Source organism: Oculina patagonica, chromosome 4, assembly GCF_052425735.1.
Source record: "Oculina patagonica isolate OP01 chromosome 4, crgOcupat, whole genome shotgun sequence".
Classification (NCBI taxonomy): Eukaryota; Metazoa; Cnidaria; class Anthozoa; order Scleractinia; family Oculinidae; genus Oculina; species Oculina patagonica.
Genome location: NC_135761.1, coordinates 51,666,570 through 51,681,284, shown reverse-complemented (window position 1 = coordinate 51,681,284; position 14,715 = coordinate 51,666,570). Strand labels below are relative to the sequence as shown.

At 35.7% G+C, this 14,715-nt stretch overlaps 1 protein-coding gene across 1 annotated transcript; it reads right to left on the bottom strand.

The window, feature by feature from the left end:
* Nucleotides 1–6,316: 6,316 nt before the first annotated feature.
* Nucleotides 6,317–12,211, bottom strand: LOC144648568 (uncharacterized). The gene is made up of 6 exons (XM_078508094.1): nucleotides 11,894–12,211; nucleotides 11,531–11,651; nucleotides 10,245–10,412; nucleotides 8,175–8,224; nucleotides 8,029–8,075; nucleotides 6,317–6,455 (listed from the first exon to the last, which is right to left on the bottom strand). Exons 1-6 carry the CDS (start codon nucleotides 12,209–12,211, stop codon nucleotides 6,317–6,319), a joined length of 843 nt encoding a protein of 280 aa, XP_078364220.1.
* Nucleotides 12,212–14,715: the final 2,504 nt, after the last annotated feature.

Here is a 14,715-nt window from a genome sequence, read left to right as displayed (position 1 = left end):
TCGCTTCGATCTTCCTTAGACGAGACGAAGCGACTTGGCTAGCAGGACTAGCAGGGTACTGTTTTAGTTTACATAAAATATCCCCTCGTTTTAGCACTTCCGTGGTACTAATGCGCATGGCATATAATGCAGAGTCACTTAGATCTTTGCGGGAAATTCGCCTCTTGAATCTCGATTTTTCTGGGAAATAAAACGAAAGATCTTGCCCCTGTTTTGTCACTAACTTCAGTTATGGACTCACCCACCACCCCACCGTAGACAGATTCTGAACTCAAGGGGGAGAAGTAAAAATCTGAGACCTGGGCTAAATAAATATCTACTACAGGAAAGTTTGGTTGTTTTTTTTTTTAAATAAAAAGACGTGCACAGATCCGGGCAGTGACGGACCGACCGTGGCTGGTAAATAACATTTTTATTTTTTTTCCTACTTTATTTGTTTTTAATATACATTGCCGCTAACAAATTCCCCCCCCCCCCCCCCCCCCTTCCCGCAAAATATAACTGCTGGTCAATGTTATCGTGTTTTGTGAATCGCGATATCGCGGCGATAAAAATCGGGCTGAAATCGCAGCCGGTTTACACGAGCGATATTGAATTTGCAACTTTGGCGCGACAAAAATTGCATTGAGTTGCGCGACAAAAATAGCCTGTGTAAACAGTTTTATGGAAAAATGTTCATCCTGCAAACGCAAGAAGGATGTGAATTCTTTTCTTAAGAAAGCCAGAAAAAACTTTTATTATGGCGACAAAGACGTCAGTGAATTCGTTTAATATTCATGTGTTTTTTAAAATCACGTACGTCGAAAGAAGGACATTGTCATTGTTTTAAAACGACTAACACTTAGCAGTTCCCCTACACACTGTAGTTGCTGGTTTGTGAAGCGAGGTGAAGGAGCCGATCCAGCTAAAAAATATTCCTCTTAAATGTTAAGCAGTTTTATTTTTTTCTTTGTTCGTGAGCGGGCGGTATTCTCCAATGCCCGTTCACAGCGGGCGGTATCCGTTGCGAGATGAATCGTCGAGAGCACTTTCCGCGCGAAATCATTTTGCAGCGTTGTACGAACGAACACATGAAAGATTTGCGCTGCAAAATCAAAATAGCCGCTCACCAATTGTTGTAAATGTGAAAAGACAGAATAGAAGTGTAATTAAAGTCCTCGAAGTTCTTCTAAAGGCGAGTATTTATTTCTTTATCGACAAAATCAAGTTGAAGTTCTAGTCATAGTTTGTTGAGTTTGTGGTTGTTTGGGCATTTCGCAATCGCTGCGCCGGTTTAAACTTCAATTTTTAGTTAACACCGTCTTTCTATCGACCACTTTTTTGCCAAAACAAAACACTAGTTGCCATCATTCAAGAAAATGAGATTTATTAATTAAAAACAGCCAAAATAATTCTCGTAATATTGTGCCGTACGTCCAAACTACGCATTTCATTCAGCTTCACTTTCGCACTGTTTATCACAAAGAAATTATGCTGGGAATCAACGTAGAGCTTATTAATTCGTTAAATACAAGTGTGTCTAGCTATACTGAATTTGTCTTTCAGTCAGATAGTATTTTTTTAGTCAGAGAAATTCTCGAACTTAATGTCCTGCGAACAGAGTTCTTTATCAAAACATTCATCGAGAAGCCGGAATCGACGTTTAGTTTTGTCAGTGATAATGCTTTGGCTCTGTTTTACATTTATGATATATTTATACTACTCCAATTTCTTTAATTAAATCTCTTCAGTGTAAATTTAATATGCTGAACCTTTCTGTGAATACGGTTCATTTAAGCGAAGCGACTATTTATTAATTTTATCGAACCAAATAACAAACAGCCTTTTTACAGTCTTGGTAACCCGTCGATCGACTTAACATTGAAATGGCGCGCGTATACAAACTTGTGAATAACATATATCTACGTGAACAAACTGGTTCAAAATCTTCAGTTCAGCTTTATTTGACTATTTTTTCAGTAGAAAGAAAATTAGTCCTAGACTTGTTTATCGAGGTTTTAAGCCGTAGTGTTTCTGATGCTACAAAGAAAAAAAAAATATTCAACGGGATAAAATTCTGTATATTTTAGTGCGAATCAGTAGATCTTAGTATTCCACGTCTACTGTATAACCTGTCCTCTCACACTGCTTGAGCAATACTTCCCTGCTGAAGCAGGCTCGCTTCGATCTTCCTTAGACGAAGCGACTTGGCTAGCAGGACTAGCAGGGTATTTTTAATTTTCGCGAGTACTAATTTTCGCGATTTTCGTGATTTCAACTGAAATAATCGCGAAATTTAATACGCGCAAAGAAAACATTTCGCAAAATTTAATACACACGCGAAAATTAATACCAAGTTGTTAAGTAAAAGCAAATAAAAAAATTTAAATGTTTAGAACTTCAAGTTTCTGTCATTGAAAGTATCTTTCCGTCTGTTTTCGACAAGCACCCTTCCTCTGAATACTCTTTCGAGCTTGTAAATCGGCCAAAACCGTGGTCTTTAGTACAGTCACCAAAGTTTCCATTTGCAAGTTCCTTGTAGTTCTATTGAGCCAGACCTTAATATATATTTCCAGTAGTTTCTTAGTAGTTCCTTGGTCAATAAAACACTGACAAAATCGTGACAAACTTTTGCTCTAATTTTCTTGCAATCGCGAAAATTAATACTACTCTCGAAATTCGGCTCTCGAATTTTCGCGAAATTAAGTAGACCGTTTGGTGTCCGTCCACCAATTTTTAACTTCAAATTCAAATTTTAAAATCACATTAAATCTGTACAGGCCCGCAAATGATCCCGACTCGCAAATGATCGCGGGACCGCAAATGATCCCAAATTGGACCGCAAATGATCCCAGTACCGGAAATTATTTGTGTAAATGATACAACAGAATACTTGGAATGGCGTGGACTTTATGAATCGTCTATGGATGTATTTTTATAAAAGACCAAGTGCTTCAGGCATAATAAAACGCAACGATTAAAAGCGGTGAAAATAACGCTGTGACTATCCAAGTTTTACATTTAGAAAACGCACCTAAAAAATAAACATGAATCTTCGAAGACGCCTCTGCTGTCTAATTAGCCACTTCCTGTACAATGCTGCCTTGGTAGACACGAGCCTCCTTTTCCTTGGAAGCGCACAAAATTTCTACGTGCGAATTTTGGAGTTTATGACAGATTTTGAAACCGTTATTTGAAAACACATTTTCCTTCACAATTCGTTCTTGCAAATATAAAATGAAATACAGTAAACGGTTACAGCGTCTCTGGGTAAATTTATTTGCATACCGCACGCATAGAGCTGTCAACTTTTGCACGTGCAAATTTCTTACTGTCAATTAATCTTTTACTGAAAGCTACGCGAAAATGAAGTCAGTTTTTGAGAGACTTTTTAGTTGCCTGTGTCAGAATTTATTTCAGTGACTTGATGAAGACATTCAAAGAAAAAAATAACCACAGATTTCGACTGAGAGAGTAGCTCGATAACAAGAGTCGGAGATCGATATGATAGAAATCAGCAGCAAAACTCAACTTTCTTCCAGACTTTACGTCTAGACATTTATAATGTCGCTATGAACGCTGCGTGACTGCGTGTGAATGGCTATCAGCTTAAAGCATTTCGCCGCAAATAAATCATCCCTTGATGGAGAGAGTTCATATTTCTGTTGGTTGGATTGTTAAACTTTATGTCACGTTTTAGGTTACTAATCGGAGTACATTTATCAGCTATATTGATACAGTTGTGGGTTTGAATTTACTTTAGTAAATCGTAAACGGTACATTCTCTCGCGTTAATTGTTTTTCTAATTGTTGTATTATTAATAAAGAAATGGATTAAATAAATTTAAATTCCCTGTCCAAATTCTTTAGTCCACGCATATCCAACTTTTACGGTTAGGCGACTGTTTCCGGTCCGGGGATCATTTGCGGTTCAATTTTGGGATCATTTGCGGTCCCGGGATCATTTGCGGTCCAATTTGGGGATCATTTGCAGTCCTGGTATCATTTTCGGGCCTGTACAGATTTAATGTGATTTTAAAATTTGAATTTGAAGTTAAAAATTGGTGGACGGACACCACAAACGGTCTCCTGACAACCCGGAGTGCTCTTGAGAGGGGGTCAACTGTTTGGAGGTGTTTCCATTCTTTTCTTCAATCCCTTCTTTAAATCTCTTAAAGTTCCATTCAAATTCAGGTAGAACCCCACCTTAAGTTTTGTTCTTGTGAGAAAACAACAGAAGTCAAAGGTTGCGTGATATAACCAAGCATGAATTTTAATTCTCCCTCCCTTTCCATCTCTTTAGCCTTTCAGCCCCACCTGTCCCTCCCTTTCTACTCTCATTCAATTTAATGTTTGTTTACATTTCCTAACCAATTCAGTATCGTACTAACCTGTGCCAAGCAATCAGATAATAACAAAAATTTGCCTTAATTTTGATCTCCCATACCAAGACCTAGACGAGTATAAACCGCTAATAAAACAAAACACACTTGATAATAATTCTCTGAGGTTATACACCTTGCAGTATTAACGTACTAACGAACTTGATAAAAAAAACCCATGTCGTACTAAGGATTTTTACTGATCAACATAGAAAATAAGTTCACAATGGTTTGTTCCCACAACGTTTTTTACTGTACAGAGGGTCTGTATATTGACCTGTAACTTGTATACCGTATTGAAAAATTTAGAACGAACCGACTTCTGCACGCTACCATGATATCATGTTGAAAAATTAGCTCGTTCGAAACCGTAGCAAAAGACAAGATACAGCCGTTTACTGGCAGTCTTTGAAAATCTTGAATTTCGTCAAAATGAGCCAAAATAAAGTTATAAAATTTCCTTTATCAATATGGTTCTTATCTTTTTATTCAGTTAGGGAGGGCCATATTGTAAACTACTGGGCCACCAGTAAATTATGTTACCCTCATTAAATAAAGTCGTATTATTATTATTATTATTATTATTATTATTATTATTATTATTATTATTATTATTATTATTATTATTCTATTTTTATGCAGTACTGTCCACAAAGATTTCAATTTCCTCAAAGTTTCGGGACAAATGGATACAAAATATTTCGTGCAGAATGTAATTTGATTAAGCGAATGTTTTCACGTCTATAAATACTTCAAGCAGTGAATGAAAAACCGTTTTGTTCTCATCGATGAGAACCACTTTCAAATAGTTAATGCATAAAAAAATAACAATCAGATCAGAATACAATAATTATTAATGTAAGGTCTCGCTATTATGTCTCGGCAGAGATACTTCTTTTTGCAAGTTCAAATGTAGCAAATTTCGTGTGAAATGTAATTCGATTCTATTGTCTTGTTTACAAACTCTATCTTAAGAAAGTTGTATTTTCGTGAATAAAACCCATTGGCCTGTTTGTTTTCCTGATCATGTTTGTTTGTGATTTTTACAAAACATGTGGTCTTTTTTTCGGAACTTTAAGTTGTACAAAAATTCCTATTTTGAACACAGATGTCACTTCCGGAATTTCTCATCTAAAATTCAATTGGTATTTAATTATAATTACTCGAAGTTTTCATTTTTAAGTCATCTTTTCATTCGATATATAGCTTTACTGATCTCGTAAAAAATTCCATTCAAGTTCACACCAATACTGTACAGTACCAATGTTTTGCTGACGTCTTGAGAAGTGTCTTACTAACGTCACTAGTCAAATCTAAAATATATCCAAACCATTTTGTGCAAACATTCTACTCTTTGTGACAGGCGACTTTAACGCCCAACTGTGCGGAAATGAAAATCGAAATACTTCTTGCTATAAATATATAAAAAATAGTTTTAAAGTGGAGTCCGCCTCAAAAAAATGTACCGCCAGATCACACTGCTATTTGTAGAAACCAGCAAAGCGTCTAGTTTCAAAATTTCCCAAAGTCAGAGCTAAGCGACAGTGAAAGTAAAGCTACAAGGCCTCCTGATAAGAAAAACAAACTCTTGAATTCTCCACGTGCGAAATACAAATTTGTGCATTTAATGAAACTTATATGCAAATGTGTAGTGAATACCCAGAACACCATACGGTATTGCCTTTTAGCTTTAAGCTTTGACCCGACAACGTTTATTGAAATAGCTGTATAACCTAATAACAAGATCAAAAGAGAATAGTAAGCAAATGCGAGTTATCTTGCAACTGTTTGTTTAATGTCATCCTATGACTTCATACAATGACTAAATATTAAAAACGTGTAGTGCCATTACCCAAGAACAAACCAAGGCTTTGAAGGTAGTCTGTTAACTTAGGCCTCCCAAAACTAAAGTTTCGATTGTACGTTTATTTTGATTGTATTTCAACTATGAAAACCTAGCCGGAAACACAATACCGCAATTTCCCATTACCTGTATGGCATCCGTTTTGAATGCGATATCCCACAGCAGTAGTTGTGCATGGGCTCGACCCCCACTGATAAGGGTAATTATGGGAGATGATGATGCGCGGGCAACTGAAATGAAGAAAATGGATGTGTTCCTATCATTTGACTGAACAGTGGTGTTTAAAAATAGGGACGGTGGTCAGATAAGAAAGGGGATAATCTATTTTACACTTTTAACTTACGGTGACAATGAAAATGAACAATTATTGGTTGAATAATTTATTGTATGACTAATTTACACCTACACTGTAGTTTCAAAATGGTCAACTAAGCAGACGAGCAGAAGCAATTTAAGAAACAATTATGATAGCTGTACAGCCCCCGAAATGATCCCGACCCCGAAATGATCCCCAACCCCGAACTGATCCCCAAATTGACCCTGAAATGATCCCGACCCTGAAATGATCCCCAAATATTTTCATGCTGACCCCGAAATGATCCCCAAGTAATTTGGGGAATGGCGTTTTAACGTAGAAGTGTGGACTGCTCAATAATAAGGCCTTATGGCTTAGAAGTGCCATTCGGTTGAAGACTGATGTGATCGGTGTTACATGTATTACCTGGGATGATAACATGAAATCACCGCGAGTTTGCAAGCGTGTAAATTTAACTAGCGGTGATTTTATTACCGTGATACCGCAGGAGTTTCGAATGAGTGCTATTATAACTGAGTGCACAACGTGACCATAAAACAGAGACGTTTTTTAATTCTTATTTATGTTACAAAATTGGTTATTCCCAAATAGGAACCAAGAAAAAGCAAGAACCGTTTTTTTTTTTTTAATTTTTGTTTATTGGATTGTTATGTTCATAGTCATACTTTCAGTCGTGAACTTATTCAGAGAAAAAAAGCGGGATAAAGAAAGGCAACATTAAGTACCCTTAAAATGTTAATTCTCGTTTAATTTGATTTATTTCTAAGTTGATATGTCGCAATCACATCATACCTGTTTTTGACTTCTCGACGTAACCCGGCACAGCGTCAAGCTTTATAAAGGTTTGTTTACAAAGACGATTTTTGTCGCGCAACTCAATGCAATTTTTGCCGTACGGAAGTTGCATCAAATTGCGAACATGTTCGAAACTCCTGCGGTATCACGGTAATAAAATCACCGCTAGTTAAAATTTACACGCTTGCAAACTCGCGGTGATTTCATGTTATCATCCCAGGTAATACATGTAACACCGATCACATCAGTCTTCAACCGAATAGCACTTCTAAGCCATAAGGCCTTATTATTGAGCAGTCCACACTTCTACGTTAAAACGCCATTCCCCAAATTACTTGGGGATCATTTCGGGGTCAGCATGAAAATATTTGGGGATCATTTCAGGGTCGGGATCATTTCAGGGTCAATTTGGGGATCAGTTCGGGGTTGGGGATCATTTCGGGGTCGGGATCATTTCGGGGGCTGTACATAGCATGCAGAGAGTTTTTTGTCATTTTATTCACGGTTCACATATATTTCACTGCGCTGCACTGTATTGCATGTGCTGCTCCGCACTGCACCACACAAATTACACTGGACTAATTTATGAAGCAAACAAACAAGCAAACAACATCCTCTATTTATACGTGATATTTGGTTTAATGAAAAGAAATAAACCATTAAACTACGATGAAAACAAACAACGCACTTACTGCCCAAAACTGCAGGAAGAGTTGAAACTTTGTGGTCCACTCGGAATCTTAAAGTTACAAAAAAATGAAGATAGATTTTTTATTCAAGGGACAGTTTTCACGAAAAGTGCTCCAAAACTTCACACCATAAGTATACTATTTCATACCTTATAAAACACAGTTAGTTGAGTATTCAACACATCGACTCTAAAAGTTCCTAGACAAATATAAAAACAGAATAAAATATAATAAAAAATACAATTCAATAATATAACAAAAATAACTTGAAATACATGATTTAAAGTCTCTATGTCACGCAACTTTGGGCAATTTCGGCATAGAGTTAACTGGAATATCACCATAACAGCTTACAACTGCTGAAGAATTCAAAAGAAACACAGAAAGGCCAAAAAGGGCATGGATGGGCTAAATTCGAGAAGATTAAAACTGATTACGTTCAGGTAAAATTGAAAAAACATCGGCTCGACTTCTCTCAATTTATATGAAAGTGCCATTTACAATGCTTGAAAATCATCTTTGTTTGTCATGTGGCCGTGATTACACCAATAAAAGACTTTTGGTCTGCCAATTTGAAGTTAAGGAGGCTCGATGCAATTTTTTTAGCCAAAGGGGGGTTGTTTTGAAAATTAAAATTATCTAGGAAGCCAATGTTCGATTTTTGCCAAAATACACCATAATGCCATAATGATCAAATATGACCAAATTTTTATTTTTTACCCGTCACTTTGTCACAAAGGTTTCCATAGCAACCATTGACGATTTCTTTTGTTCTCAAACAAGCTTGATTTTCTCGAAATCTAGATTGACTCTTGGTGTTTATTTTTTGATATGTTCAAGTATAGTAGATTTACTACCTGTACACAAAATTTTAGGAAAATCTGTAAGAGCGTTTTAGAGTAAATCAAGAATGAAGTTTTTTGGTATTTCTTATAATTTCTTACAATCGGCAGTCGATATATTTTAACAAATTAAAGCAAAAAGACTTTCGCTTTTAGTTAATGGTCTTTGATGGTGTAAGTATTTATATTTCAGTGATAGTAACTGTGGTCAAATAATACGAAACAAATTTAAAGCACCTATTTTATATCGAAACGGTGTTTTTCTGAAAATTTTATTCTTGATTTACTTGAAAACGCTCTTACAGATTTTTCTAAAATTTCGTCAACAGTTAGTCAATCTACTAAACTTTAACATATCAAAAATTAAACACAAAGAGTCAATCTAGATTTCGAGAAAATCAAGCTTGTTTGAGAACAAAAGAAAACGTCAATCGTTGTTATGGTAACCGTTGTGACAGAGTGACGGGTAAAAAATAAAAATTTGGTTATATTTGATCATTATGGTGTATTTTGGCATCAATCGAACATTGGCTTCCTAGGTTATTTTAATTTTCAAAACAACCACCCTTCGGCTAAAAAAACTACATCGAGCCTCCTTAAGAGCACCAGTTAACGAAAATAAACCAACAAGTTAAGCTAGAAGGGTGAAGGAAGATATTATCGAAAGATATAATTCAACGACTTTTGGTCTGCCAATTTGAAGTTAAGAGCACTAGTTAACGAAAATAAATAGAATTACCTAAAACAACGTGACGTATACGTAGCCCCTTTGATATCATATAATGAAATAACTATATCAGTTTAATATAAAATCTTATCGTATATTTCATGTTTTTGACACCAACTTCCTTATTGGTGGATACAAACAAGCAAGTAAACAATATATAGTTTATATTCTTATTCTTATTCTTATTCTTATTCTTATTCTTATTCTTATTCTTATTCTTATTCTTATTCTTATTCTTATTCTTATTCTTATTCTTATTCTTATTCTTATTCTTATTTTATTATTAGTATTATTATTATTATATACTTTTTGACCTCTTGGGAACTTCATGTGAAAGGGGCTAGGTGTGGTTGAGGCTAGGTGCGTTGAACACAGTTGGCCGCAAGTTAACTTTCATTCATACATTCGTTCATTCATTTCCCCCCCCCCCCCCCCCCCCCCCCCCCCCCCCCCCCATTCATTTATTCATTCATTCATTCATTCATTCATTCATTATTTCATTCATTCATTCATTCATTCATTCATTCATTCATTCATTCATTCATTCATTCATTCATTTAGTCATTCAGTCATTCAGTCATTCAGTCATTCAGTCATTCAGTCCTTCATTCAGTCAGTCAGTCAAACAAATATCAACCACGTATCTCTACCTTCAATTTGTGCCAGTTTATGTATGTCCTCATCGCTTAGTTTCCGGCCCGCAATGTTATTATCAGTAAAAGGAACACACATTATTGAGTTGAGACAGTTGTTGGCATTTCTCTGAAGATGATTGATATTCTTGGAACTGATACTCACAGCCAAAGTCCAGCCACCGCCTAAATAATTCATAAAAATAAAAACATTCTTGTTCGAAACTGTGTTAAACTAAACATCCTTTCGCTTTTCTCTTCTTTGTATTATATTCAGGGTGGAACAGGGGGTTCTCCCGTCCATGTCTCGCAAAGGTTTTTAAGCCCTAATGTAGCGAAAGGCTACGTTTCTTTTAGTCAAAAAAACGAACTTGTTCCACAGTTTAGAATGCACAAATAACCATACAAATAGTAAAACCTATAAATCCGTGTGTAATGTAATCATGTGGTTGTGTGTGTGTTCTTAACTGTGGAACAAGTTTGTTTCCTTGACTAATGGCAACGCAGCCTTCGTAACATCATTCAGAGTCTGCGGCGAAGTATATCACTTAGCATGAAATCCAATCCAATGCATCCAAAATTACACGGTAGACACCAAAAGACGAAATAGCATGAGACAAATAACATGCAGAAAGCGCTAGAATTTTAAATCAGATGAATAAAATGCAGATAGGGTTATGCAATACTCCAGTATATTATGTCATAGCTTAAACAGGCTTTGAAAAATGCGCGGGAAAACAATAAATGAAATTCGAGTTGCGACACCTAATTTAAGAATTATATCCTCTTAAAGGCCCAACTCGAAAAATGACGTCCTGTTCACATGAAAACTTCGTTGGCCAAGCAGAAGTGAGATCTACATTCTCTAAGACAAAATCATCGATAGCCAAAAGAGAAAACAAAAAAGGCCAATATTTAATAAAACTTTGAAAGAAAGCAATTAAAATGAATGAATTGATAACCATCTTAAGTAAAAACAAGATTGCTTCAAACAGAGAGTCTCGCTAGCAGTAGGCTACCGATGATTTTTGGAAAAGGGACAACGCTTTTTAGTTCTTAAATGTTTCGACAGGAACGTCTGTCATCGTCGACAGTTACATTATCTTCGTTGACTTCAAAGGGAAGCTCTCTTCTTCTCTTTCACAATGGGTGTTACTAAAATAGCATACATAACTTAAATAAATTACATCGATCGACAACAACAAAAAAGCAAGTCACAGATGCAAGAAAACATTCATTCATTGATTTCGACATGTATTTTTCAATGACTAACTTACATTTAAAGCTTTGGCCATTATACCTACCATAATTCTCCATATCGCAATAAACTTGTGCATCTCTGTCCCCAATCTTTATCCAGTAATAACCACTTTCGGCCTGGGGCAATTCCTGATGTATATCTTCACAAGACTTAAAATCACCTTTCTAAATTAAAAAGGAGAAATGCACATTGGCAAATCATGTCGCTGTATTTTTTTTTCTGGGAAAGGGCTAGCACACAAATTGATTTATTCTACATTTCTGTATTTGTTACCCTCATTTTAGAAAATGACATGTAGAGTAAATTTCCAAAATTAAAAACATAGAATCATAAAGGTTACGTGTGCTTTGCAGTTACGTCTTTAAAACGTATCATTATTATTCAAATTACATAAATTATATAAGACCTTTCTGTGTTTTTCAGAAGTGTCCATGTACACGGATCCTTCCTTAGGACCATAATCCTCTGGGTGGCTGTGTCTGTCAGCATCGTTCAAGTCACATGACTTATCGTTCAAGTGAAAGTTCCAACTTTTACAGCGGGTCTCGTCTGAGCACATCATAAAACACTCAGCAAGACTGGAGGATATTCTTGTTGAAATCACGTGGCCAGATAAGCTATGCCCATACACTGAGTACGTTGAGGCAGCTGGACATTGTTCCAAGGCTTCATGTAGCTTTGCTGAGCTTATGATGACGAGAATACCAAAAAAATGCTGCAGCATTGTATCAATAATCTTAAGAAAAATAATGACAAAACGTAATTTTTAATGTATTTTACGTAAAATAGGAAATTTGTATTTATTCTTGGGATAGCCCACTGTCATCAGTAGTTGTGACAAGTAATTTTGAAACTAAGTTTTGAGTCCACTTGCATCAACTGTTGATTCTGATAGTTACTATGGGGCAAAGTTTAAAAAGCTCCTGTTCTTAATAATTTCGTAAGATCGTTAAAGGTGACTTGCATCGATTCATCCAGCTATTCTTCAGCAATCATTTGTTTCAGAGGGTGGGCAAAAAGGATTTTACATATTGCTTCTTTTGTGATCCAAAGCGCAAGCATGTAGCTATCTCTCAATTGCGGTGGTCAGTTTAAAAGTCCGTTTACACCTAACCCAAAATCTGTGTACAGCGAAGGCATCGTGTTTCTTCTACCACTTTAAGAACCTATACTTAAGTTATTAAAATAAAACATGAGTCAACAATATCCTTTCGTGCCAGATCGCACTATTTGCTGTCCGCTGCGTCTACTGTTTTACCTGAATTTGTTTTGAAAAACGGCCAAGTCATATACAAAACTGTTAATTTAGTTTCTATCGACAGTCCACATGTACATCTTTGCATCCAAACCCGAAGGTGTTGAATTCTATAGTTTATGAGAGAAACATTCTTAAACGTTTTAGGTACACTCCTTTCTTACAAAAACCAACACGAATGGCGATATGGCTAAAAAAAAAACAGGAAGAGGATATTCCTTTAAAACCGTTCTTGCGTTTTACGTTTTAAGCTGTAAATTCGTTTTAACTCTTCTATTTTCTATTAGGTCATATAAATGCAAGGTCAGAAAACCTTTTTTTATGCCAAAAAGCGTTGCGATGCAACGTTAAAATCGACTCTCCGGGCGATCTTCCAATTAGCTTAACGCTTGTAAATTTATCAGTTTTTAGATAAGTGGTAAATCGTGTAGCTATTAATTATAGCGGATGAATTATATCTTTCGATATCTTCCGTCACCCTTCGAGCTTAACTTGTTGGTTTGGGTCGCCTATGATCAATTTCAAGGAAGTAATCAACACAGAAAAAAAGCAAATAAGTAATCGCGCTTCTAAAATACAGTTTTTGTTTTCTTTAATGAAATACACCTGCAGGACCAAATTCAAAGAGCCACCTTAAAGTCAACCACAAATCAACTCTTTATTTAAATAGAACGAAAACTGCAGAAGCATCGGAATACTTCACAAAACTTTCTGAAAATGCCATCTCTTTTCTGAATTTCCATTTTTTTCTGAATCTTACTGACATATTAAAGAGACCTATAAGGCAGATGGTCTCGTAAGATGGTCTTGTTCAGAAATAATATGTTTAACTATTCAACTATTCTGGAGAGGAGAAGACTTTAACAGGTAGATGCAAGTGACGCTAAATACTTACCTTTACAATTAATGTCTTTGATCGAGCTTTGACTGTGGTATTGCTTTCAAACCCGTAACGATAACCTTCCGATGATGACTAAATTAGGTGAGAGCTTCCCTATGTGTTTAATACTATGTGGATTAAGTTATTAAAACCGTTCATATTTACATGTTAATGACTCAAAAACAAACTCAACAACGAAAAAAAAAATGTTTCACTGTAATTTGCTTTTTGGTATATTTTTTTGTTTATGTTTGGTTTGTGTTTGTACCAGCAGAAAGTAAACGTGCAAGGACAAAAATTTTTTATAAACCTTATACCATTTTTTTACATCTTTTTTACATCAAGATTTTACATCTTGCCGTGATTAATAATTTAGTTTTAAAATTTTGACTTGAATATTTCAATAGAAGTTTTAACCCTTTAGTCATGTAAATATGCAAACGTTTAAGCCGTTTTCCAATAGGTTTCCTTAATGAAGTTTTATTTGCTGTATTTTTATGTATTGCTAGAATTACTTCGCGTAGGGTAAAAAGCCATCCTCGTGTAAATTTTCGTTAGTGTGTGTTATTTGTTGGGTTTTGTATAGTAAATTCCTTTCTTGGCATGTCTTTCGGTTACCGATTTTTTTCTTGGGATACTTTTTTTTGTGTATTACACTTGTTTGAGAAGATCCTTGCCCACTATGCATTTAAATGAATAGGTTAAGACAGTGATACGCTTCTCGGAAAAAATAGTTCGAGTTTTTTGCTCCTGGAGACAGACACTCTTCACACCGGAAGACGCTGTCCCTAAGCTACAGAAGAGTTAGAAGTCAAGTTGCAGAAGGTAATACATGTTTGTTCGACTCCTGTTGGAGGATTTCGACACTTTCTTTCCCCTTGCACTTTTTCTAGTCGCTAGCTGTAATTAATTTAATTTGTAACTGCTCTAGTAAAAATCGAAAGTCCAATTCCGGAATATGTGGATTCCTGCATGCATCCTACTCTAACTGTCAGAATACCCCTAACAAACCGGAGTTATGATGTCATTTATTTTTGAATCGCAGTTTTTAGAAACAGTAAATAATTACGAACGCCACTGGCGGTGAAAATGA

Bases quoted from the DNA above. Each gene is read 5' to 3' on its own strand.
- LOC144648568 (XM_078508094.1), bottom strand. From the start codon at position 12,211: ATGCTGCAGCATTTTTTTGGTATTCTCGTCATCATAAGCTCAGCAAAG. The intron at 10,413-11,530 runs GTAGGTATAATG...TGAATTATTTAG, and splicing joins TTGCGATATGGAGAATTATG to GCGGTGGCTGGACTTTGGCT. The intron at 6,456-8,028 runs GTAAGTGCGTTG...TCTTCATTTCAG, and splicing joins TCTTCCTGCAGTTTTGGGCA to TTGCCCGCGCATCATCATCT.